This window comes from Paroedura picta, chromosome 2 (genome assembly GCF_049243985.1).
Source record: "Paroedura picta isolate Pp20150507F chromosome 2, Ppicta_v3.0, whole genome shotgun sequence".
NCBI classification, from domain to species: domain Eukaryota; kingdom Metazoa; phylum Chordata; class Lepidosauria; order Squamata; family Gekkonidae; genus Paroedura; species Paroedura picta.
The window spans coordinates 44,824,492-44,850,747 of NC_135370.1; the positions used below are offsets into that span (position 1 = coordinate 44,824,492).

General features: G+C 43.3%; 1 protein-coding gene across 1 annotated transcript in view; it reads left to right on the forward strand.

The window, feature by feature from the left end:
• Window positions 1-26,256, forward strand: part of ACVR1C (activin A receptor type 1C) — a 55,547-nt gene that overhangs the window by 20,365 nt on the left and 8,926 nt on the right. The window contains exons 3-7 of the mRNA XM_077320000.1: window positions 12,476-12,721; window positions 16,805-17,035; window positions 20,361-20,528; window positions 22,377-22,533; window positions 23,287-23,411. Of these exons, the coding sequence (XP_077176115.1) occupies window positions 12,476-12,721; window positions 16,805-17,035; window positions 20,361-20,528; window positions 22,377-22,533; window positions 23,287-23,411 (927 nt within the window). The remainder of the gene's footprint in view (window positions 1-12,475; window positions 12,722-16,804; window positions 17,036-20,360; window positions 20,529-22,376; window positions 22,534-23,286; window positions 23,412-26,256) is intronic.

A 26,256-nucleotide genomic window follows, 5' to 3' on the forward strand; every position in this document is an offset into this window, starting at 1 on the left:
GTTTGGGAGCATTGGGATCTATGATATTCTGTTACTTGTGCTTTGAGCATTTGTTGGAAAACACATGTATACAAATCAAAATTGAAACAGCATAGAAATAATGTCTGCATGTTACACTGCAATGAAAAATAGATTTATGGACCACAATGTGTCCTGAAAAGATGCATAGAATGCATAAATAAATGCATAAATAAAATGTGGTGCCTTCAGAGTTGTTTATTCTCTTGTTTTCTCTAGAAGGTCCTATTAACAGCAACGTAAATAGCTCCACGTGGATTCTGCGTGCTTCTTAAGCTATGTTGCAAAGGTATTCATGATATCCGGGACTCCTCCCTCTCTTCCCGTTCTCCTCTCCAACGTCTGATTCTAGGCATGCTTATGCAGAATTAAAACCCAGTGTTCAGTGGGGCTTGTTCACATAGGGCTTGCTTCAGAGGGTTACGTGCAGTCCAGTGCAGGTCAACTTAGATGGTTCAGTGAGGCTTATTCCCAGAAAGGTGTTTCTTAAGGATTGTGCTGTGAGTTGTTTACTTAGAAGCCATACACTGTGGACATCTTGTAGAGCCTTGGGCTGTGTCCTGAGGCTGTCAACTGTAGTTCAGTGTGTGACTATGTGGAACAGGATCTTTTTAGTGGTAACGTGAAGACTGAGGAATGTTTGATCTTTGATACATATTGGGTGCCGTTCCTTGAAGGGGAAGAAGAGTTGGTTTTTATACCCTGCTTTTCACTACCCGAAGGAGTCTCAAAGCACTTTCCCTTCTTCTCCCCACAAGAGACACCCTGTGCGGTAAGTAGGGCTGAAAGACCTTTGAACAGACTGCTCTGTAAGACCAGATCTATCCGGGCTGTGACTAGCCCCAAGTCACTCTGCTGGGCTGCATGTGGAGGAGCAGGGAATCAAACCCGGAGTGCCAGATTAGAAGCCACCATTCTTAACTGCTACACCACACTGGTTCTCTAAGTCACAAAGGTAGTGCAGCTGGCATTTTCCCATCAAAAACCAAGCTAAGCTTTAATGGTTAATTGTATTGTTAATTGTTTATGAATTTTACTGTATTCAGTGCTGGTCATGTTGTTCACTGCCCTGAGACAGCAATCAATGAGATGGGCAGTATAAATCAAATAAATAAACATGGTGAAGACCGTTTTGCCAAAGACGTTTTTTAAATATTGCATTTAAACTTGAACCTTTTCTTCATTATCTTGCTCCTGTGAGTGAATTTGTGGAGGTTTTCCCCTTAGGTATGTTTCACTGAGCCTTACTTTGTTTTTGGTTGTATATTGCTGGTTATTATTCCTTGTGTACATTTTAAAAATGGCTACAGCCATTTTTAATAATGACTGCATGCATGTATGGATCTTTAAGGGGGGATTTTTTATTTTAAAGGGGGGGGGGGTTTCCAGCAGAAACACAGGAGATAGTAGCCGTTTGGGATGGGCAAATTGAACAAATAGGTAACAATTGTTCGGATTTTGAAGTATGCTGTTTTTTACTGGAAACCACATTGTGCCTATCGAGTGCTTGTACTGATAGAAACTATTCCTCAGTCAGATCCAAAAAAATGATTGTGAGTGTGTCAGATTCTGGTCTTTAGTCATAATGGCGGGGGAAAAAAGGGAAAAAAGGGTGAGCTCTTGTTATTCCCATCCCATCAGAGCTCAGGCTTGGTGTGAAATCTGTCACAAGTCAGGACTTGATGTTGCCAGTTGAATTCCAGATCCCATCCGTGGTATCAAATAAATAAAATTTTTCTGGCAACAGGCCTGAATTGTTCATCCTATTTTCAATTTAGTGCTAATGTGACTTGAATTATAGAATTAGAAACTGGAGAAGTATCGACATTCCAATTTGCTGCTTTCCATTTTATTTGCTTGGGACAGGACGGGAGATGGACTCAGCAGAGCAAGAGATCTTCTTGAGTTCCTCCTCAAATCACCCCATGGAAGCCACCAGGCGTCAAGGATACCCTTTTGGGAAGGCAGCATCCGCCTATTCTTAGAATCACATTCATTTCTAGTTATTATGGGTGTATCAAATTAGTAACTAAAACTATGCAACTGAATCTTTAAAACATCTTAGAGGAGGGCTTGGGACTTCTTGCTGAACTTTGCCCTCCATCCATGTAATGCCTTTCCATTCCATAAGGAAACCTTAAATGTTTCCCATGACATAGATTAAATGTGCATGATAATCAGATGTAGGTCATCCCTACATCATTACATAGCTTCTTTTTCTACCCCAGAGGTAAAAAAGTAATAATAATAATAATTCAGTAATAATCCGTTGAAGTCAGGTGAGAGCCAACACCTGGCATGATTGGCATTCTGTTTCCTGTTCTAATAATAGGATGAAGGTGGGCCATCCTGTCATTTGGAGAATAGCCGTCAATGTGAGATACTTGCTTGCCTCCAACCCTTTCCACCCAAAGTATGTAGAGACCCTGTGCTAACAGATTGAATTGCAAGAATGCTGATACATGATCAGTGGTCCTGACCTGGATAGCCCAGGATAGGCTGATCTTGTCAAATATTGTAAGCCAAGCAGAGTTAGCCTTGGTCAGTATGTAGATGCGAGACCACCAAGAAATACCAAGGTCATTACGCAGAGGCAAGCACCTCTGAATATCCATGCTTTGAAAACACCACCAGGAATCATCTGTGACTTGATGCCAAAAAAATGAAATCTATCAGGGAGGTCTTAAACATAGTTGCACCCTTCTGTTGGCTTAGAAGGGTGTGACTTTGCATTGGATGGTACTCTACGAAACCAAAGGCCTTGTGCAGAGGCACTGATACTATATTAGACTTGCACATGTTGGGAGACTCACAAAGCCAAATACAACAATGGATTGTGGCCTGTTTGGAGACTCAGATTGCTGGTTTGAAATATTTAACTGGTGGGATGTATTCAGCTTAGTGGGTCCACTTGTTATGGAGGCCTGAATGGTCCATTCTGTTCAGAGCTTTGTTCTGACATTCGCTAATGTCAGTGTGAGTAATTTAGATCGATGCTGAAGGTCTCCTATTGTCTGGAAAGGAGATTGTTTGGATTTCAGATCCTTTGTATAGCGGGGCAACTGTTGAGTTGCTGTTGTTTGCCAAGGAGGGACTCTAACTTCTCTTCATAGCTGTGCTGTTTGCTGGGTCAACCATTCCGCAACAGCAGGGATTTGCGTATGCGTGCTACGAAAGGTGATCTTTATCTTGAGTTAAGCAAGGAATCCTCTTCTGATAAACTTTGTGGAGATATGCCATGGCCTTTGTTCAAGCACTCCTGACCACTCTGGGAATGTCCCCATGACTAACAAGATAAATAGGGAGCCTTTTCACTGCCGAAAATATAAGACACTGCTTTATATTGAGTCAGACCGATGATCTGTCTTGCCCAGATTTCGATTGGCAGCATCTCACTATACTGTGTAAGACTCACTTAATCCTTATGAATTGCTGTAGCTTGATTTATTTATAGTTGGCGTTCTGTGTTCCTAATCAAGGTTTTCGAGGCTACTTGAAGCAGTGGACATAGAGCAGCTTTCCTGCAGGATTGTCTTGATTTCAACCATGCTGGTTTCTAATTATCGTTCTTGGGGATTTTCATAGGGGTGACTGAACTTAGCAGAATTATGCGGCAAGTTATTCATTTCACACAAATGGCGTGCCGTGCATGCCAGTTTGTGAACCAACCAGCTACCTACGTGATAAATAATGTGTATCGATAGAGTTTGGGATTTGATACTGATAACTTGTGTTTGGCTATCAATGACACAAAATAATGTCCCAATTCCCCTAAAAATATTTATTTTATATAGGTACTAGTTATATTTTTTGCTTCATACTACATTACTTAACTGGCCACTTTGAGTGACCTTTTCCTTTGTGTTTCTTGGGCACAAACTTCAGTTAAATTCAGAACAGCAATGGCTTTTTTTGTCTGTGCCTCAGATCCAACACTGATACCATGTAAACAGCCCACTCCAGCCTTTATCAACCTTTTGACAATGGTGGGGCCCCTGACTTATTTTTCAGGCCTTGAGGAGCTCTAGAACCAGGCTGGAAATGTTGTCAGCTGGCCATGCCTCCATGCCATGCCCAAGGAGGACTGAGGGGGGAGAGAAAGGAGGCAGTTTGAGTTGGTGCCCAAGCTTTGCCCCCTTTCCCCATGCAGTAAGCACGCAAGAATGCCACCCCTAGATCAATGGAAGCGGCCTGTTCCCTGATTCATGATAGTGCCAGGAATAGGTTGTGAGTGAGTCTATTAAGGCACGATATACGGGAAAGGTCGGGGAGCCTCCGGGGAGCTCTCAAGGAGCCCCAGGGCTCAAAGGAACCCTGGTTGGGAATCCCTGATCTACTTTCTTGTCATGAAAATGTAGCAGACCATAAATCTTTCTTTGCTTCCCTGCACTCCATGGGCTACAATATCTTCCTTGCATTTAAATTTACAGGACAGGAAAATGCATTTGTATGAATCATAGAATTATAGAATTATAGAGTTGGAAGGGGCCATACAGGCCATCTAGTCCAACCACCTGCTCAAAGCAGGATCAGCCCAAAGCATCTTAAAGCATCCAAGAGAAGTGTGTATCCAACCTTTGCTTGCTGCCATTGAGGGGAAGCTCACCACCTCCTTAGGCAGCCTATTCCACTGCTGAATTACTCTGACTGTGAAAAATGTTTTCCTGATATCTAGCCTATATTGTTGTACTTGTAGTTTAAACCCATTACTGCGCATCCTTTCCTCTGCAGCCAATGGGAACAGCATCCTGCCCTCCTCCAAGTGATAACCTTTCAAATACTTAAAGAGGGCTATCATGTCCCTTCTCAACCTCCTTTTCTCCAGGCTGAACATTCCCAAGTCCTACTGCTCTGGGTTCTACCTTGAACATGGATGCCAAGAAGACAGTTTGCTAGTCTCACAAAGATCTCTAATGGACATCTTTGGGTGCTCTCAGATGCCATATTTTAAGTGGTTCCCAAAATAAAGGTGTGAGCTGACGTCACTCAGCTGCCTAGCAACTCTGTACATGTTTTTTCAAGATCCATGATTTTGTGGGGTGAGAGTTCTTGAAAACTATGGAAATATTATCCAGAAGATAGTGTGTGGATATTGAGTAGCTACAATACCAAGCAATTTATTAACCAGATAGTAAAGGTATTTTGGGGAAGGAACGTGGCATGGTACAGTCTGATCTCATCAGATCTCAAAAGCTAAGCAGGGTTGGACGGAAGACTCTACAGAGGAAGACAATGCAAACCACCTCTGCTTCTCACTTGCTTTGAAAACCCCTTGCTGGGGTCGCCATAACTTGCTGTGACTTGACAATACTTTACACATACAGATATCTTGGTAAGTCACACAACATATGGTTAAAAATGCCTCAGTTTCATCATAATAATAGCTGAAAAGCTCATTGCATTCAGGAATGCAATGGGTGCTAGTGGGCAGCAACAGGGAGAGTGGGATAAGGGAGGGGGGGACATACCGGAAGCAACGGTTGCATCGGCAGCGAGGAGCTCGTTGGTGGCCAGGCCGCTGGGAATGTGAGCGAGCAGTGGCAGGCGCGAAGAGGGCTGGTGGCCAGCAGAGAGGCGGCTGGGGGTCGCAGCGCATCCTTGCCACGCAGCGACCGGCCAGGGAGCGTGGCACTGGTGGTGAGGGCTCCGTGGTGGGCGGGCAGGTGGAGGGCTGTGGGACGGCGCTGCTGGGCAGGGCTCTTGGGAGCGGGTGCCTTGGCAGCAGGTGGGCAGAGGGCCGCGTGCTGCCATGCCGCCTGGAAGGAGGCAAGTTGGCCAAGTGGAGCCCTCGCTGGCCAGGAGCTGTGTGGCAGCAAGGCTTGACGAGCGGTCCCACGTGGCTGGGGGAGGCGGGTGCTCTGGAGGCCACCTCCAGATTGGCCCTCTGCCTGTGGATTCCGAGGCCCGGACAGACCTGGACAGCAGAGCGTAGACCCGGACAGCACCGCCCAGATGGCTCTTTCAACTTTATTTAATAGCCAGTGGTTAAGACTGTTGCAATATACTCTTTGATAAGTTACTTTTGTCACAATAAGTCTAGTAATAGAAACAAGCCTCCTTGAGTATAATTTTATGGAAAGTATAGATTGAAATATTCTGTAAGCAAACAAAAATATTGGGGTATGGAGTTTAGGGGGTGACATGACCCTGAGTTGGCTCCTGGCTACCATTTCCATGGGTGCAAGGACTTGCAGTTCTCTTGCTTCTCCCCTTCTGTGAGAGCCCCAAATGTCCCGCAAAACAGGCACTTGAGGGGCCTTTGGCATACCCATTCTCTCTCTCCCTGATGCTGGCCCAGCCCAGGAAACTGAGGGAAGAGACAAAATCACCTCCTTATATTCAATTTCTGTAATGGCACACAAGAGGCTTTTGAAAGTTCAAAATAAACCAAATGTTTTATTTAACTTAGAGGAGAAAAGGTCAAATGGAATTGTGGTAGGATATATGAGGGAAACGTGATGAAAACTGAGGTGACTTTGTAATAACACTGACTCTAGCTCATTGGTTGCCAATATATAAGTCTGCCATTCAATATGGTCTTTGAAACTTTGATCAGAGAGGCTTTCTTTTCAGTATTTGCTTTAACAGTCAAACATATTGTTTTGAGTTTCACTGACACTTCAAGTTTAGAAGGCAGGAATTTACATCAAAGTTCCCCAGACCTTTCTCTCTACACAGACCAGGGATTACTCCTCTTTCAAGAACTATCTCCCTTTCCACTGGGCACGGTTTACGTCTCTTAACAAAAATTGTTGTTGTTGTTATTTTTATAATTATTAATTAATTAAACTTGTATACTGCCTTTCCAGAATAGCTCAAGGTGGTGAACATCATGGTGAAGTACAATTTGATTACAAAATACAGATTTACAGTCCTTTATTAAAACAATTTAAACCATAATTATCAGTCTTTAATTTTGACTCACTCCAGATATTCTCATTGGGCATTTCTCATGGGGTTCTGGAGGGGCCCAGTAGATGTCATCAGTACACTTGCCCCAACCAAACGTTTAGCAGAAGAGTTCTGTTTTACAAGCCCTGGGGAAATTGTGCTAGTTCCAATGGTCTGGATCTTCTCTGGTTGCTCACTCTGCCAAGTGCGGGCGAGGACAGAAAATGCCCTGGCCCTGGTTGAGGCCAGATGGACTTCCTTGGGGCCAGGGTTCACCAGCCAGTTGAAATTGGCTGAGCGTAGTGCTCCTCAGGGGGCATAGGCAGCAAGGTAGCCCCTCAGGTACACTGGACCCAGACTGCAGAAGGCCTTAAAGGTAAGTAGGAAGACTTTAAACCTGATCTGGAATTCAACCGGGAGCCAGTGCAGTTGCCAAAGCACGGACCGAATGTGAGCCCTTCAAGGTGTTCCTGTGAGGACACTGGCTGCTGTATCCTGGACCAGCTGCAGTTTTCAGAGCTGGGATAAAGGTAGGACTGTGGAGAGTGAGTTACAAAAATCCATTCTAGAGGTGGCGGGTGCATGGATCAATGTGGCTCCGGGGCCAAGTCAGGTGCTAGAAGAAGAGTTGGTTCTTATATGCTGCTTTTCTCTGGCAGAAGCAGTCTCGGAGTAGCTTATAATCACCTTCCCTTTCCCCTCCCCACAACAGACACCCTGTGGGGTGGGTGAGGCTGAGAGAGCCCTGATATCACTGCTTAGTCAGAACAGCTTTATCAGGGCTGTGGCGAGGCCAAGGTCACCCAGCTGGCTGCATGTGGAGGAGGAGCAGGGAATCAAACCCGACTCACCAGATTAGAAGTGGCCGCTCTTAACCACCACACCAAGCTGGTTCTCTAGTAACTTAGCTTGGCGAAGATGGAGGAATGTGATCTGTGTTACTTTTCTGATCTGCATCTCCATTTCCTTTTCCAGCTTGAATGGGGATCCCTGTTGATCCACCCACTCTTTCTGCCATTTCCCCAGCCCACAGCCAGCGCCAAACTGGTTCTTTTTGAACTTTTCTTGTCATTTTTTAACTGACGCTCTTCCCAGAATTTCATTTGAACAGCCTGTGACTCCAAAGTTCTTGGACTCTGTGAGGCACTAATCCTTGATAGTCCAGGACTCCTGCAGTGGGATGGGGTGGGGGACAGAGAGCACTGCCCTCTGCAGACAGAAGTCCTTCCACTCACGGAAAATGCTAGTTGGGATCCAAACTTCTGGTTTGTAGAACATTTTCAGAATCTACTCAATTCGCTCAAATGTTCAAATCAGTGCTTAGGGCCTATATTAAGTGTATGTTGAAAGCACCGTTGAGTTACAAACATGTTTTTCTGCTAATTATTAGAATTGAATTAATATTGCTGCATATTGTTTGCCTTTAATGTACCTGGCATGTTGGGGGTTATTTTCACTTGCTTAGTAATTCCCTCTTCCATTGCTTAAAAATAATCCTAATTGACTGATCATGGTCATGTTGTACTTTAAACCCATCAGCCGTTTGCCAGAGTATTCTGTTGACTGCATATTAATTTATGAATAACTTCTGATTCTGAATAGTCAGTAACCAAATAGCTTTTAAAAATAAGTACTGCAAAATCCATTTCATTGTTGTTGTCCATTTAGTAGCATCAGTTAATCTAGAGCATAGCTTTTTTATGTTCCTTAATAAATGCAGTGGTGATGCAATGCTAAATCTTGCTTCATCTGACTGAGATCCTTCCATTCATATTTTGAATGTGCTGCTAACTTTTTAATTGTATTTCTACCACGTTTTATGAGTTTATCCTTACCACACTTTAGGTCCCTCTATGACTTGGTGCATCCCTGTTGTAAAGTAAAAAAAAAAAACAGAATTAGAATACTCTGTCTGTTGACCTCTATAGTTGCCCACAGGGCTGCTGAGAACCACTAGGAGCCCTGGACAAAGATTTCATCTGGACACTCCCCAGATGATGCTGAATCAAACAAAATATCTTAACAAAATTCACCTGGTGTAGTGGTTGGGAATGCAGATTTCTAATCTGGTGAGCCAGGTTTGATTCCCCGCTCCTCCACATGCAGCCAGCTGGGTGACCTTGGGCTCGCCACAGCACTGATAAAGCTGTTCTGACCGAGCAGTGATATCAGGGCTTTCTCAGCCTCACCAACCTCACAGGGTGTGGGGAGAGGTACTAACAGGAAGACAGTGTACATGTTGCACGTATAATATTTTGGGGTGTAAATGTGATGTTGGCCACAGCTGGAAGTACTTGCTAGGACATACATTCCGTACATATTCCATCGTGTTGGAATACAATGGGCTGGCCTATTTATGAGCATGCTGGTGGTACATCCACGTACCAGATGCAAAAGGGCTGAGGTTAAGGCCAGTGCAATTAACTGTGACGGTGTGCAAGTAGAATGTTTAGATGGGTAAGCACTTGATCACTCCCCAGCAATTGGGCCTTGGTGATAGGCTTATTGACAAGGCGATGTTCCATACACCTAGGGATTTGTTTACAGAAGCTGCAAAGTCATGGCAATTTGAGAAATATAGGGCAGTAGGTGTCACTCTGTCATTGTGTATTTTGCCACTGCAGTTGACCTATAACCTTTGCTCTTTGTATTTCTTCGTATGTCATCATATGGGTTGTTGTTGTTTTTTACAAGAGTTTTCTGATCCTTTAAGAGAACATTCCAGGTACCGTTGCTGTGCGTGCTTGTGCTTATGTAAAGTTTTCCGCACGTGTTTTTTTGCATTAATTTAATCTGGTTAAAGCAGAGTATATTGCAACCACGAACCCTGTCCAAAAAGAAAGATTGAAAAACTAGGATGAGATGAACTGCCATTGATCCTTCCATCTGGTACTGTAGTCTTTAAAGACAGTCATTTTTATTTTTAAAAAATTCAGTTTACATACATACAAACATAGAACATAAACTGCAATACTTTGTGTTCAAAAAGTTATATATAACTTGCATAAATTTACTTTTAATATTTTACTTTTAATCAAATGACTATCAGTTTATCTTCATATCTGATAATATTTTATTATAAAGCATATGTTGCCTAAATATTTTCTTTTTGTCATTATTTCATTTAATTTTATTCTTGATTTTCAGTTATATAACAAAAAAGGGCATGCCATTTTTCTTGGAATTCTGAAGTCTATTATATATAGAAGTTAATTTTCCCATTGGCGTATATTTTTTTAGTTTATACTTCCATGCCTTCCAATCTGGGCATTCTCTGCCTTCCATTTTGCTTCAGATATTTCTCTTGCTGCAGTCACCATATACTTAAGTAATTCACAGTATATTTTGTGATATTGCTTGCTAAGATAATAGCATGTTTTAGGGATCCATCACAGACTAAGATTTAACATCTTTTGCATTTCTTTGTGTAAAGGTATCCCCTGTGCAAGCACCGAGTCATGTCTGACCCTTGGGGTGACGCCCTCTAGCATTTTCATGGCAGATGCAATACGGGGTGGTTTGCCAGTGCCTTCCCCAGTCATGACCGTTTACCCCCCAGCAAGCTGGGTACTCATTTTACCAACCTCGGAAGGATGGAAGGCTGAGTCAACCTTGAGCCGGCTGCTGGGATTGAACTCCCAGCCTCATGGGCAAAGCTTTCAGACGGCTGCCTTACTACTCTGCGCCACAAGAGGCTCTTTTTCTTTGTGTTTCTCTATCCAATTAAAAAAATTTTTTACAGGTCACCATGTGATAATATGTTGCTTTTGTACACTGACATTTCCAGCACTTCTCTTTATTGTCTTCATTTGCTTTTGTTATGTTGGGAGTAATTTGTCATCAAAAGTATATTTTATACCAATTTCCTCTTAGTATTTGACATTCAGAAAACTTAATTTCTTTAGTCCATAGACTCAATTTTGTGTCCATTTTATCATATAATTTTTCCTTGCTCTGATTCAGTGTCATTGTATAAATTTTCCTAATACATGTTTTGGATCTCCAGTGATTAATTGTTCAAAACTTGTTTTATTTCTTAACTGACCTCCTTCTTTAGCTATTTGTTCTTTCAGTTTTAGGACCAAGACAGTCCTTTTAAACTGGGCACATAGGGCTGCCAGCTCTGGATTGGGAAATACCTGGAGACTTTGTGGGTGGAGCCAGGAGTGGGCAGGATTTGTTGTGGTGAGGAAACTTAGTGGAATATAATGCTATGGACTCCACCTTCCAAGGCAGCCAATTTCTTCAGGGGATTTCTGTCCCTGGAGATGAGCTGTAAAACCAGAGGATCCCTAGCTCCCACCTTGGGGTCTGGCATCTCTGTGGGTTTACCTAAGCTCTTGCATATGGGCTTCTTCCCTCTACTGAACCTTTCCTCCGTGCACTTGCTCAGTCATGGTGGTATTGTGGAGACATGAGTTCTCCTAGGCTGCTGACAAAACATGAGAGATCCTAGGCCACATGGGAAGTGCCCACACTACAGCAGCATCACTCGGACATCACATGACTAATAGAAAACTTTAGATCAGGGGTGGCCAAACTGTGGCTCTCCAGATGTCCATGGGCACCAGTTACCACGACCCTTTGCCAGAATGGCCAGTTGGCACAGACTCATGGCAACTGTAATCCGTGGACATCTGAAGACCCCCAGTTTGGCCACCCTTATTATAGATTCTCCTACATGGTTGCATTATCCGTGCAGTGCATTCAGAGATTCTTACATCAAAAGTCATTTTGACCAGGACTGGTTACATTTGGATGGTGCAGGCAAGACTGATCTTGCCAGGTATCTGAACTCATCAGGTCTTGTAAGCCAGGCAGGGTTGGTCCTGTTTGTATTTGGATGGGAGACCTTCAAGGAAGTCCAAGGTTGCTTCACAGAGGCAGGCAATGGCAAACCATCTCTCTTCATCTTTTCCCTTGAGAACACTATAGGGTCACCACAGGTCAACTGTGACTTAATAGCATTTTCCACTACCACAGTGGTTAGTATAAAATAAGTAATAAATGCTTTCCTTTTCTTTTGATCTTACCCTTACATTTACCTTTGCCTCTTATGGCAAAGATAATGACTTACTTCTGAAGAATTGCAGATAGGCAAAGTCATTTAAATTTCTGCAAAGTCAGCACCAGATCTTGAAATTTAGTGGTGGCTAGAAAAAGGAGAAGGACGTGGTTGGAAACGATATTGGGTAGAGTGCAAGTAATTGGGAAGGAGAGGAGGATGGGAAAAAATGCATTTTCCTGTTTCTGCAGTTCCTTATGGATTCCTCTCATGTATATTGTAAATCCTTTGAGTCACTGCCATGAAAATGAGCATTGGGTTGGATCCAACCAGCTTTGAAACTATTGAAGGAGAGAATGCCTTTTGACCACAAAAAAGGCTATGTGGGAGATCATGGAAACAGTTTGGGCTCTGGATAAAAGCCACGTTGGATGGAAGTTGTAATAAGGAGGGGAATTGGACAAGATGCAGAGAAAAAGCTGGCAGGATCCAGTCCACTGAAACTTATCTAGAGATGGTGGGTTGCATGCTGATTTTGTTCTGCTTTCTTCCCCCTTCAAGATGAAAACTCTTCAAGGAAACCAGCACTGAGACCGGTAGAATGGACAGTGATTATAACCATACCAGTATGTGTCTTGTCTGTAGTGGTCCTGCTGACTTTGTATACATATCAAGGCCACCACTGCAGATTCAAGAAGAAAAAAAGGCCAAACATTGAAGAACCACTGTCAGAATGCAGTCTGGTAAACCCTGGGAAATCTCTCAAAGATCTGATTTTTGACATGACAACATCGGGTTCTGGATCTGGTATGTGAAAGTGTGCTGTGGAATCAGTTGGGACTTCCATTACTGTATAGATCTTTCACTAATATGTATACAAGTGAAGGAGATTGCAGTCTTGCAGTGGTATATTTATTTTATTTTATTTAGATATTTCTACATACTCTGACCCCATAGGGGCTCAGGCAGTTCTCAGGGGTGGGCAAATTGTGGCTCTCCAGATGTCCATAGACTGCAATAACCATGAGCCTCTGCTGGGGAGCCACAGATTGCCTACCCCTGGGCTCATTCTGGACACATAGGATAATGCACTTTCAATGTGCTTTGGCAGCTGGATTTTCCCGTGCAGAACAGGAAAATCTACTTCTAAAGTGCATTGAAAGTGCATTATCTATTGTGTGCAGACTAGGCCCTGGTTTACATCATTGTTCTTCCTCCTGCTTTTTATCTTCAAGAAACAGCCCTGTAAGGCAGGTTAGGCTCAGCAGTTATTGAAAGTCATTTGGTAAGCTCAGCAATGAGCCCAAATTACAGGGCAAGGTTCCATGGCAGAGTGGGAGTTTGAGCCTGGGTTTCCCTGACCCTGATCTGGCATTCTAACCACTGCACCATGCTGGAAAGCAGAAAGGAGGCAGGGAGCACACAACCAGGGTTTATGGATAACCATAATGTCAGCGAGATGTAGTTGGCTCCACAAACCACATTTTTATTTTTTTTTAAATGTGCTCTGTGTGTCTTTCATAGAAAAACATATATCTGGATATTTTTACAATTGTTTAAAAGATGTAACAGTGGGGTTGGATTCTAAAGTGTCTGTTTGCTCATGGAAGGGACACTTGTGGATCTAACCCAAAGGCAGATTATAGGCTTCAGCTGTTTGCATTACTATACTGCAGGGGTAGTCAAACTGTGGCCCTCCAGATTGTGCTGGCAGGGGCTCATGGGAATTGTAGTCCATGGACATCTGGAGGCCCACAGCTTAACTACCCCTGCTGTACCGTGTGAAAAACCATTCTCCTTCCATGATGAAAATACACTAGATTTTAATCCTCTACCGTTTTGTTTCAAATCCCCCTAAGTCAATGCAGATTTTGGAAACTCTGGTCTTCCCACATAGAGTACGTATATCACCACAGACAGAAGAACGTAATCTCTCTAATATTTTAGTGACTGACCAAAAGCGAGATGTGGAAGGAGATCATGACTGTTGAACTATAAATAAGCAACCAAAATAGCAACTGAAATGTCTTTGGTCAACTATTCTTTTACATCTGTGACAAACAGAATGTAGGGTTTTTGTTTTTGTTTGTTTGTCTGTTTTTCCCCTCAAAGGTCAGGCTCATGTTGACAATTCTTGGGCACTTCCTGAGCCAGAAGCTTTAAAACCAGTTTTGAAATGAGTGTAGATTAATATAAATCTTCTTGCCTAACTCATATCCTTTGCGTCAAGGGAAGAGGGGCCTGAAATCTCATTTCTTCTAAGCTGATTGCCTTCACGCCCTGAGTGTCCTTAGAGAGGATCAATCTGTAAACCGTTGTCCTTAAAACAGCAGGCATCCTGGCCGGTATTAGTGTCACTGTTGGTCAGGATCTGTGGGTAGTTTTGTCCAGCCTCTACACTGACCAAGGCTGCTTCCAGACAGTATATAGCACTGTCCCCTCTCCCCAATTATAGTAATGAAGTATTAAAATATTAATCTGTATCAGTCTGTTTTTCCTTGGAAAGCTCTATTACAGGGGTAGTCAAACTGCGGCCCTCCAGATGTCCATGGACTACAATTCCCAGGAGCCCCTGCCAGCGAATTGTAGTTCATGGACATCTGGAGGGCCGCAGTTTGACTACCCCTGCTCTATTAAGTTACTCTCAAGGCCGTACCAGGCCCACAGACCACCAGTTGGTCATTACTAACCTTGGGAATGACCAAAGGCATGAAGATTTAAACAATGTGCTTTGAAATGTGTGTGTGTGTGTTGCTCAGGTATGCATATGACCAAGATTGCCTGTGATTAATGTAATTCCAGAGCTGTAATATGAATTGTGGAACTTGAGATATTCTTCTGCAGTGTGTGTTGAGTGTTTATTTATTTTATGGCATGGCATGTGTTTAGTGTGTCTGGAAGCCCGACAAGAGGCGTTTGGAGGTAGGCTGCGATTGCCTGTCTCCTCATCATGACCTTAGTGTTCCTTGGGGGATTCCCATCCAAATACTAGCCAGGTTTGATCCTGCTTAGCCTCTGAGAGCTGAAGAGATTGGGCTTGCCTGGGCGATCCAGGTCAGGTCTCTGTGTGGAGTGACTTAGCAGAATCTGAAAAGGACATAGCAACAATTATACTGCATACTCCCAAGCTGTGAAAGTCTGGACAATTTTACTGGTAGCATAATAATATTATGGGTTCCTCCCAGCTATGCTTGTTGTCTCAGTTCTGCCTGTTCAGTGGCCTAGTCTAGCGATCCCCAACCTGTGGGCCGTGGACCACATGTGGTCCTTCGACTAATTGGAGGTGGGCCCCGAAGGACACCTTCTCTCCCCCCCCCAGCCCTTTACTTCATTGATTTGTCATTGTCATGAGTTAAAATTTCCATGAAAATAAAATGTTCCTTATGTTCATTGTTGTGGCGTGTCTGTATCTTATTTTGAAGGTGTTTTTGATGTTTAAACATTACCATAGCGACCAGAGAGCATTAGGGCAGTGGTTGAGAGTAGAGGAGTAAACTACCCCCCCCACCGGGCCTCAGTAAAAGGCAGTGAGTGGTCCCCGGCATTGAGTGGTCCTCGGTGATAAAAAGGTTGGGGACCACTGGCCTAGTCCATTGTTCCTCATAGCTGACTATAGATTGATAATAATAAGTGTATATGTTCCATCCATCAATCATGCCTTTATTGGCATTACAGAAAAAACAGAATAAAAGAAGGTATATAGTTGATCAGGGATTATAAAAAGCTTTGCATAAACAGTGAGCTACCACTACAGAAATGACGGTGACAAGTTAATGACTTGTCGGAGATCCAGGGTTTTAATGCCAATAATGGAGAAAGATAGAGCTTGTGAGCAGGAGAATAATTAGGGCAATGAAGAAGTATGTGAGACGTTGACTCAACAGAGTTGGATGGACGGGAGCAGAGTCGTTCATTGTAGGACGTGTGACTCAGTCTACATCTTGACTAAGCTGTTGGTAATATGTTTAGCTGAGCCAACATAAAATAGCACCTTTGACATGGGTCGGTGAGCGTTGAAAAATATGTTGGTAATGATCTGTAAATACAAGAGATGTTATGGAAGGATGGTGAGCAGGGTCTTTGGGCATATGTGAATATAATCTAAGCCATGGAACAGAAATGGGGGGCCTGCGAGGGCATCTTATTTTCCCCTCTTCCCTTAAAGGCCAAAAATAGCTTGGAAATTACCATTCCCCTTTCCCTGCCTGTTACTAGCCGAACCAAGATTTGAGGGTTAACAATACTATCATGTTTGTCTAGCGCGTGTGTATGTGTGTATAAACTTATTAATGCTTTTGTTTGTATGGTTGTTATGGCTTCAGCTTCAACAATAAATTCAAATTATTACATATTATCATGATTACCTAGCCATTGCCACTGGGGGCATTCGTTTCTTAAATTCGTTCCTTCTATTATTTGGGTTTGTTTGGTGTATTTTTATAGATTTCAGTATTTTTACAGATATCAGTGTTTCCTGCAAAACTGGGGCTTTTCTCAAGTTTGTAGAAAGATCTGTTTTGGCTGTTTATGGCTCCAGTCTCTGGATTTAAGTATCCACAGATTTGGCCATACTACAAATAAGATATATTGATTTAAGAACAAAGTGTTTGCCACTTTTTCAAGAGATTGTGCCAGAGACATGCTGTTGTACATAATAGAGAACTTGTAGGGTACTTTGTTTAGCATGTTGGACTAAGATCTAGTTCAAATTAGTGGGTGGCCATGGGCTAATCTAAAGTGCTTCACAGGGTGGTTTTTATGAAGTTAGAAAAAGGGGGAAACAATGTTGCATGCTACTTAATATGATAATCATTGGGATTCTTTCTCTAAAAGAAATGCAAAATCCGTGAAGATTGGATTTTTACGAACATGTGCATTTCTCTCCACTAGGTTTACCTCTTCTTGTCCAACGAACTATTGCAAGGACTATCGTGCTTCAGGAAATAGTAGGGAAAGGTCGATTTGGTGAAGTCTGGCGTGGAAAATGGTGCGGAGAAGACGTAGCTGTCAAGATCTTTTCCTCGAGGGACGAAAGGTCTTGGTTCCGCGAGGCAGAAATGTATCAGACAATTATGCTGAGGCATGAAAATATCCTTGGCTTTATTGCTGCTGATAACAAGGGTAAAGCCCTTCCAAACAGTTTCACAATGTTTGTCCTGTACTGGGATTAGCTCAGTGGGATTATTATTTTATTTTTTTAAAGGGAATAGGTTAATTAATGCAAAAAGGCAGAGATACGTAGTGACTCGTGGAAGAGATTAGTAAAGCCTTCACTCCGATTAAGTGAAGAAAAAGCAGTTTTGCTCTCTGAGTTATGACTTTGTGCTCCTATCAAGACTTGGTTTGTGCAGCTCTGCTTTGTGGCATTTTAAATGGATGACAGCCGTGGGGATGCACCCAATTCTCAACAGCCATCTTGTGGGACATTGGATGCATCCAAGGATTCAATTTTTGCTCATTTCCCGTGCAAAAGATTCAGCAAGCTCTAGAGGCGAGCGAGAGTTGTAGAAGAAGAGATGTTTTTTGTAACCCCTATCTTCACTTCCTGAAGGAGTCTCAAAGCAGCTTACAATCTCCTGCCCTCCCACAACAGACACCCAGTGAGGTAGGTGAGGCTGAGAGAGCCCTGACAGGACTGCTCAGGCAGAACAGCACTATCAGGGCTGTGACGAACTGAAGGTCACCCAGCTGGCTGCATGTGGGGGAGCAGGGGATCAAACCCAGCTCACCAGATTAGAAGCCACCACTCTTAACCACTATACCACATTGGCTTAAACTAAACATTGGCTTAAACTAAAGTGCCCATGTAAGTTTTTTTTATTATAGCCAACCACATTAAGGAAGTTTAAGGGCACATAAGCTTTCTTAAGAGGGGCAGCAAGTCCTGCCAGTTTTCTTGTCTTCCCTCTGCAGATCTCCACAGTATTGTCCCTAAAAGCCTGCTGATTTCCAGGAATGAAATTTCAGGAGGTTCAGTGGGCTACCGGAAAAGGAGGATGGATAGAAGGAGCAGAAACTCCTGTCTCTTCTTAAGATAACTGAAGGGCCCCTTATTTTTCATAAACTGTATGGTTAGATATGGGGTGTCAACTATGAACATGATACTGGTCAACACAATAGTCAGTAGCTGCAGTGAAGCACAGAGTTAAGCACACTTAATCTGCTGGATGTCAGTGAGGTTGAATATTACCCACTCTTCCTTTAGGTAGTTTATAGTGTGCTGGATGGACATACATATATCCATGTAGTGAACACCCTCCTTCCACTAAAGGAACACCCTCCTTCCACTAATACCCTTTGTAAAGGGTATTAAATTCGTAGCAGTATGTTTTTGTTAGATCACTTGTCTTTTTATCTTCAAACTCAGACTCTCAAAGCTCAACTCAAACTCTGAGTATCTGATTGGACTTTAATCCCTCTTAACTCCACATAGGCCTTGTCCCTCATTCCCCCACCAATCCATTCCCAAGAATCTTTGTAGCCACTGAACCACCCCTTCTGCTTTCTGATGCAGACTTGGTAGCTCTTACATTATAGCTAGTTGTTGCTGTAGTTTTCTGGCAGAAAAATAAAATAGCACCGATTACCTTGAACCTGCTGAAGGCCTATCTGGAGCCTTCTAAAATGTCCGAGTCCTCTTCTAAAATGTTGTTGGTGTTTTAAGGACAAGATTGTGGATGCCGTAACATCTAGTTAAGCCCTAAGTTCTCCCTGGCATTGGTTTATCTGATGGTGGCAAAGGTCTATGCAGAAAAGTGAGAGCTTGACATAGCCATCCATCTTCTAATGGCGTGGGGATTCTTGCCAGTAATTCCCATGCTGTGTAGCTTTCAAAATAGATTCAATGTATGAAACTCCATTCTGGCATGCCTTTTAAAAAATTCACTAAGTAAACTGGTGCCTGGGAGGAGTTGTGGAATGAAGTGATGTGGAAATCTAAATTGTAACCCCCCCCCCCCCAACACCTCCCTGTTTGGCTTGTCTAGGTTTTCATTTTGTCTCCTCTTTCACCCTATTTCCATTCCCTTTAACTGGTACTCAGCTGCTATGAATATTCTGCCAATTCTGGACAATGTTCAGTCAGGAGGTGATGTATGTGCTAAATGCAGTTCACAAGGAGATGCTGTGATTTCTCTATATATAGTAAAAAAAATTCTTTCATATCTGTTTGATGAAAAGTTCTGTATCAGCCAAACGCTCCCCAGTGCGTACAACAGCATAAATTACTCCATTTTTTCCTACATTCATTTTGGGAGGTATTGCTGAAAGGTGCTTGATGAAGCTAAGACACTCTATCTGGTCTGGTCGGTACCCGAATGAGAGAACTTCAGGTTCTCTCCAGTAAGCCTTGTTGGGTTCCATGGTGGAAGTACCATTGGATAGAACCATTTATTGGGATCCAGACCTAACTGGAGATTTCCATTGATTCCCCATTCGCATTCCAAACTTCCCATGTGACATTCGTCAAGGTCCACTTTCCTTGAGGAACAGCATTTCATGTAGATCAAAGTATACGTGGTGTAGGCAGGAGCGTCCCATTTCCCTACTTTAGTCTTCTGCAACTCTCACTGGCCTCTAGAGTCTGGATCCAACCCATAATTTGTGTGTTTTTTAAATTTTTGGCACATAAAAATGTTAATGTCACCAATTTGAAAACATCTTGCAAGTTTTATGAGGAAGAAGGAATATTTTGTCTATTGACATCAATATCCCAGGCTAGCCTGATCTTGTCTGATCGAAGAAGCCAAGTAGAGTTGGTCCTGGTTAGTACTTAGATGGAAGGCAACCAGTGAAGTCCAGGGTTGCAATGTGGAGGCAGGCAATGGCAAACCTCCTCTGAACATCTCTTGCTTTGAAAACCCTATGGGGGTCACCATAGGTCTGCTGTAACTCAATGACACTTTCTATCACCATAAATGCAAGTGATAGACAGTTGAATGGTTATTTATTTATTTATTTATTTATTTATTTATTTATCATACTTATATACCGCCCTCCCCGGAGGCTCAGTTAATTACGGGGGTCAGTGCAGGGCACAGTCTTTTCCATTTTGATCATTTTATCTTTCATGAGCTGGAAGCCAGTTTACTATTAGATATACTAAGTAAATAAAGGAGCCTAACAATGTCACATCAAGGACAAAAGAAGATAATTTGTTTACGCTTAGGATCATTAGTAAAAATATTAAAACACACGCCGAGTAAGCTCACAAAACTAAAACCAAAACCTTAAAACATATGTGACTTACATTAGTGTCAACCTTGTTAAAACTGCGTTAATAATAGCAGCAAATGCTGGCATGATTTATGCAGTCCATTTTTAATTCTGGATTGCCAAATATTCCTGTGAGGAAAGAAGGGGGGGGGGGAGGGACTGAGTTTTGAAATCACTGAGCCCTTTTGTGGTCTGGTGTTAAATGACATTAAATATGTTTTTCCCTCCACAGACAATGGAACTTGGACTCAGCTGTGGCTTGTATCTGAATACTATGAGCAAGGCTCTTTGTTTGACTATTTAAATAGCAACACCGTGACGGTTGAAGGGATAATTAAACTGACTTTTTCCATCGCAAGTGGCCTAGCACACCTTCATATGGAGATTGTGGGTACACAAGGTATATAGATCAGGGCAGATGTCCTTTTCACTACCTGAAGTTCTACATGAAGTAGACAAGCATTTGGATGGATATTTGAATGATTCTCTTCACCTTTTAATTTAAAGTATTTTTATTTTTACATTTCTGTCTTGGCCATTTATTGGGGAACCTGAGTGAGGAACTTCTATTTTACCAAAGTCCAGCTCTTCATATGGGTGGCCTTCCCTGGCTCACCTCAAAATCTTTTTGGCTTTTGTGAGTGTTCCTAGAGAATTCTGGCAGCCATAAAACATCCACCCAACCATGATATCCATTTCCTCAGTCTGGCTTATTGATGGGGAAACATCTATTGGCACGCTCCCTCAAACGAAAATGATAATGGATGTGATGTTCGTTAGTGCGGTGGAGGTGGCAGTGGAGTGCGGTGGCAGTGGAAGTGCGGTGGAGGTGGCAGTGGGGTGTGTGGGCCTTGGCGTGGCCATGGCCCGGGTACTGAAGATGGGCAGCAGTGGGGGTGCAGCTCAGAAGATGGGTGGTGGCAGTAGAGTGAGAGGGCTCAGTGCTGGCTCTTGCCATCTGCTGCCACATTCATTCTGCCTCTCCCCATGCCAGCTTCCCACAAGGCTAAAGGGCCCGGACTTTCAAGCATCCTTTCCCTTTCTGTCCCTCCTCCCCCGATCCAATTAGCTCAACCCGACACCAGTCCACCATCAACTGTCCACATGGCCCTGTTTGTCCTGCCTCTGCACAGTCCTTCAGGCCTCTGGGCTACCACGGGTGGCAGGGAGGGAGGGGGGAGGAGGCATGTGCTTTCCCTGCTGCTTTCCCTGCTGAGGAGCACTGTTGCTGAGACATGAGCCCCTCGGAGAAGAGGGGGCTGTAGGAGCTGCAAGGGAGGGGCAGAGCCACCTTCCCTCCCCACCAAAGGGGGTACCTAGGGGGACTCCTGCCCAACCCCCATGTAGAACATGACTTGGCTGGGGTCTTTGAGGGTGAGAGGGGATTTCCAGGGGAACCCCCTCCTGTTAAAGTTAAATTCCAGGTATGGCTGGAGATGGGTGGGGCTGGGTCCTTGGCCATGACACATTGGAGGAGGGATTTGAAAACTAGAGGTGCCAACCAGAGAGAGATTTTAGGGCATATTGAGCAGGGGGTTGGACTAGATGTTCTGTGTGACCCCTTTCATCCCTGGGATTCTAGGATTCTATGTAGTGGAAGACTTTAAGCATCGGCTGGACGAATACTGATCCTGGATGCTTTAGGCTGATCGTGCATTGAGCAGGGGGTTGGACTAAGTGACCTGTGGGACCCTGTCCTGCCTATATGGCTGAGGCCCTGCCCAGCTGCTGCTACTGTTGCTTCTGCTGCCTGTCTTCCATGGCTGCCCCACACTCCCAAAATCAGTTTGTTGCAGATCTGTAACAATCTGATTCTTGGGGAAAAAAATTTGTAAAAGGATTCACTTCTTAGAACTTAAAAGTAATTCCTAAGCCAGTTGGGAGATGAAATTTATGCCCGTGTAAGGCACCTCAGCATTAGCTGAGGTATGCTGCTCCTTTTGTAGCTATGCATTTAGCAATTACCAGTTACCATTATCAATTTGTAGCACTGTGGGAAAATTAAATATAAAATGTGAAAGTAGTGTATGCTTAAAATAGACAATATTTTCTCTATTATAGAACAAGAACATGTAGGCTAATTTTGGGTGCTGGAACACTGAGAAGAGCACTGTAAGGAAATGGCATTTAAAAAAGTGGGGCTCATGTTCTGTCTCACACACTCTGTGTGCTTGTATTGGTCCAACTGTATGTCTTTTAATATGGAAGCCAATGTTTTGAAACAGAAATATATGTCTATGCTTCACAGGCAAACCTGCCATTGCACATAGAGACGTGAAATCCAAAAACATTTTAGTGAAAAGGAATGAGACCTGTGCCATTGCGGATTTGGGGCTGGCTGTGAAACACGATTCTGTATTAAACACGATTGACATTCCTCAGAATCCTCGAGTGGGAACAAAGAGGTAAGGAAACATGCTTTAACTATATATATAAAGAGAATCAATATTTCCCTTTAAATATTATGGTATTGACATTAAGGAAATCAGTGGCATCCCTGGTGTCCAAGGCCTATTTTCTTGCTCTCAATTCCCTGCTGATTTATGGCATCCTCAGAGGCTTTTCAAGGCAAGAGACCTTCGGAGGTGTTTTGCTATTGCCTGTTTCTGCATTGGCCCTGCTTAGCTTCTGAGACCTGATAAGACCAGGGCCCATTCCGCACACATAGGATAATGCATTTTCAATGTGCTTTGGCCTTTGGATTTTCCTGTGCAGAACAGGAACATCTACTTCTAAAGTGCATTGAAAGTACATTATCTATTGTGTGCAGAATAGGCCTAGGCTAAGCTGAGGCTGTTTAGGCCGTGGCCCTCCCTCTATACAACAAAAAACAACATGGGTTCTAACTTTACCAGTATTTTTGCTTTAAATTGAAATTGAACTTAATTAGCTTGACTTCCTTGAGACTTATTATTATTATTATTATTATTATTATTATTATTACTGCTACTGCTACTGCTACTGCTATTATTATTTCAATTTATTTCCCGCCTCAGCATGGCCATGGCCCGGATACTGGGAAGAAAAATAATTGCTTTGGTAATTTATACATGTTCATTAAAATTATCTTTATTTTTTTTACTCATTGACTATGCTCGAACCTATCTACAATGGTATTATTTCTTTTATAAACCTGTGCGTTTTCTCTGCATTCAAAGATACATGGCTCCAGAAATTCTCGATGATGCCATGAACCTCAATATCTTCGAGTCCTTCAAGCGTGCCGATATCTATGCTCTTGGTCTCGTGTACTGGGAGATATCGCAAAGATGCTCAGTTGGAGGTAAGGTTTATGTTTGTTTCTTGTTAATTAAGGACATGCACTCTCTGTTGTTTAAAAAAATATCTGTAGTATAAGAATAAAGAGGCAAAACGTTGTGAGCTCTCTAGTTAGAAGTGGAACTCTGGAGAAGTTGGATTTGAATGTTGCAAAGAAAAGGGGATGGACCAGGGGTCCACCCATACAAGATCCTGATAATCATTGATCATCCACACTCTCCCCTCCCTGAAATGCAGCAGTTGATTATGATGCCAAGGCAGTTAGCATCTGTATTAACATCCGATTGGCCTTCCTCCAGTACTGCACCCCACTCAAGGTTCATGCTTATACCTCTGGGTGGAATTTCAGGATTTTAGAATGGTTTTAATGTGATTAAATTGTACTATTATGTATATGTTGTCTACTGCCCTGAGTCTGCTTTGTCAGAGAGAGTGGTTTACAAATTTAAATGGATGGATGGATAATAAGTTAGATGAGGGAGGGAGGGAGGGAGGTTGGATTCCCAGGATTAAGGGACTTCTGCAAAACACCAGCTATGTGGTCAGTGGGCTGCATTCAGCAGAGGGAGAGAAGGGATGAAATGGCAGCCCCCTGCCTCTTCTGTGAGCAGAGCTATGGCTGCTCGATGGGAGGAAAAAGTGAAAAGGGTCTGCCATACTTGTGCAAGGTGATTAATAAATTCAGCTCATGGTGAATAAAGTGGCGGGAAATTTGCTCGGATGAAACTTTGCAGAGTCCTGATCTCAGTCCATACATTTAAATACCGTTATGTGTCTGCATGGAAGTCTCTCTGTGCCATCAACGATATGGAATGGCTGTCCAAATGGCTCTACTACCTCATCCACGTCGACACGACTCCCTCTTTCTTATTTTTAATATTTTTTTACTGTGTTGATGTGGTTGAAACAGTTGGAACCACAAGGGGGCGCTGCTTCATAGACACAGCTTGCCATAAAAGGTCACTAACTACAAACGTGCATTTCAAACAGCAACCGCTGCTATCAATGAAAATTAATTGGACTGCAGTAGCACACAGTGGAGGAGTAAGTTACCGTTTCTCGTTACTCGGGAAGGTTGAAATATCAATCCATATGAGGGCCACGACCAACATTAGATTTCGGTTACAGAGGGAGTATAGGAAAAGGAAAGAAGTTTGTTTATTTTTATTTTTATTTATATTTATTTATAATTATATTTATATACCACCGCTCATGAATGTCTCACAGCGGTTGACAGAAGCCGATAAAACACAATAAAATCCCCACCAATGCCCTTAAAATATAACAATGTTGCATCAGCACTAAAACAAATGGCAAACCATAAAACATCAACCTTCCCCCCCACCCTGTTCAGCATGCAGGTAATGAAACTTGGAGCAAGGATCCTAGCTAATCTCCGTTGGTCTCAGATGGAGATCTCCTATGGTAAGACCAGGGACGCCGCCCTGGCCTCAACCCTATGCCTGGCAGAAGAGCTCCGTCTTGCAGGCCCTGCGGAAAGCTGACAAATCTGCAGGGCCTGTAGCTCTTCCGGGAGCTCATTCCACCAGGCTGGGACTAGGGCCAAAAAAGCCCTGGCCCTGGTCAAGGCCAGGCAAACATCCCGTGGGCCCTCATTATTTATATCATCAGTAGTAATAAAGTAGTAAATAAAGTATTCCTTTCTCTTCCTGTACCCCTTCTATATCACATATCCATTGCTAGCCCTGGCCCTCATGCAGATTGATAAAACCAGACTTAAACCCCTGATCCAAAATAGTCATACACTGACTGTGCTTGCATAGAAATTGGAATGGGGCATAGCCTTCTGTGGGTTAGGCAGATGTGCAGGAACTACCACTTCCATCTAAGCCCGACAGGTGAGGGATACGGAGTTGCCACAGCATGCATCAGGCAGATGGAAGAGAGGACACAGCTGGAGCTGCTAACACATGTGCCAAGCCACTAAGTACAGAAAAGGAGGAGGGGAGAGATGCTGCCACATGAGTGAGTCAGGTAAAGGTAGCAGTGTGGTGGTCAGAGGGGAAGAGCAGCAGAAGCAAGCCAGTGCCCCCCTGTGTGATCCAGGCAGCCAACTGGTGGCAGCTCTGCAGAAGAGTGAATTGACCACTGGGCTGCCCAGCGTGGGAGACGCAAAAACAATGGGATTTCGCCCTCACAAATCTTACTGGTCTCCATTTTGTGCTTGCGTGTGCATCTATAGCAATAAGGTCTAAGTTCGTAGATTGATACTGGTTATCTCAAGCAAATTATGGTGTCAAGTAAAAAGGGAACTGTGAAGGGGGTTAGGTAATAAAACAGTCAGGACACATGTATTAAGGCAACCGAAACTCAGGATTTGCTTAAAGCATTAGTTGGTAAGTACTCCTGAAGGGGGGGAAAATAAGTATTTTGCTTATGATGCCATTGTCACATGACATTTGCTGTCACGCTCTCAAGTTTACTGAGTATCCTAAATTAAGTTGCACCATAGGTTGTGTGTGTTTTTCCACTTCACCAGTTCTCTGTGTAAAAGGTCACGCAACTTGAGCAATTATAGTGTGTCATTGGATTGAGTCCCCACAACAAGTAAGTTTGTAGTGGTGTAGTAGTTAGGAGCACCGACTTCTAATCTGGCAAGCTGCGTTTGATTCCCCGCTCCCCCTCCACATGCAGCCAGTTGGGTGACCATGAGCTCGTCACAGCACAGCTGTTCTAACCTAGCAGTAATATCAGGGCTCTCTCAGCCTCACGTACATCACAGGGTGTCTGTTGTGGGGAGAGGAAAGGAAAGGCGAATGTGAGCCGCTTTGAGACTTCTTCTGCTAGAGAAAAGTGGTGTATAAGAACCAACTCTTCTTTTTAGAACA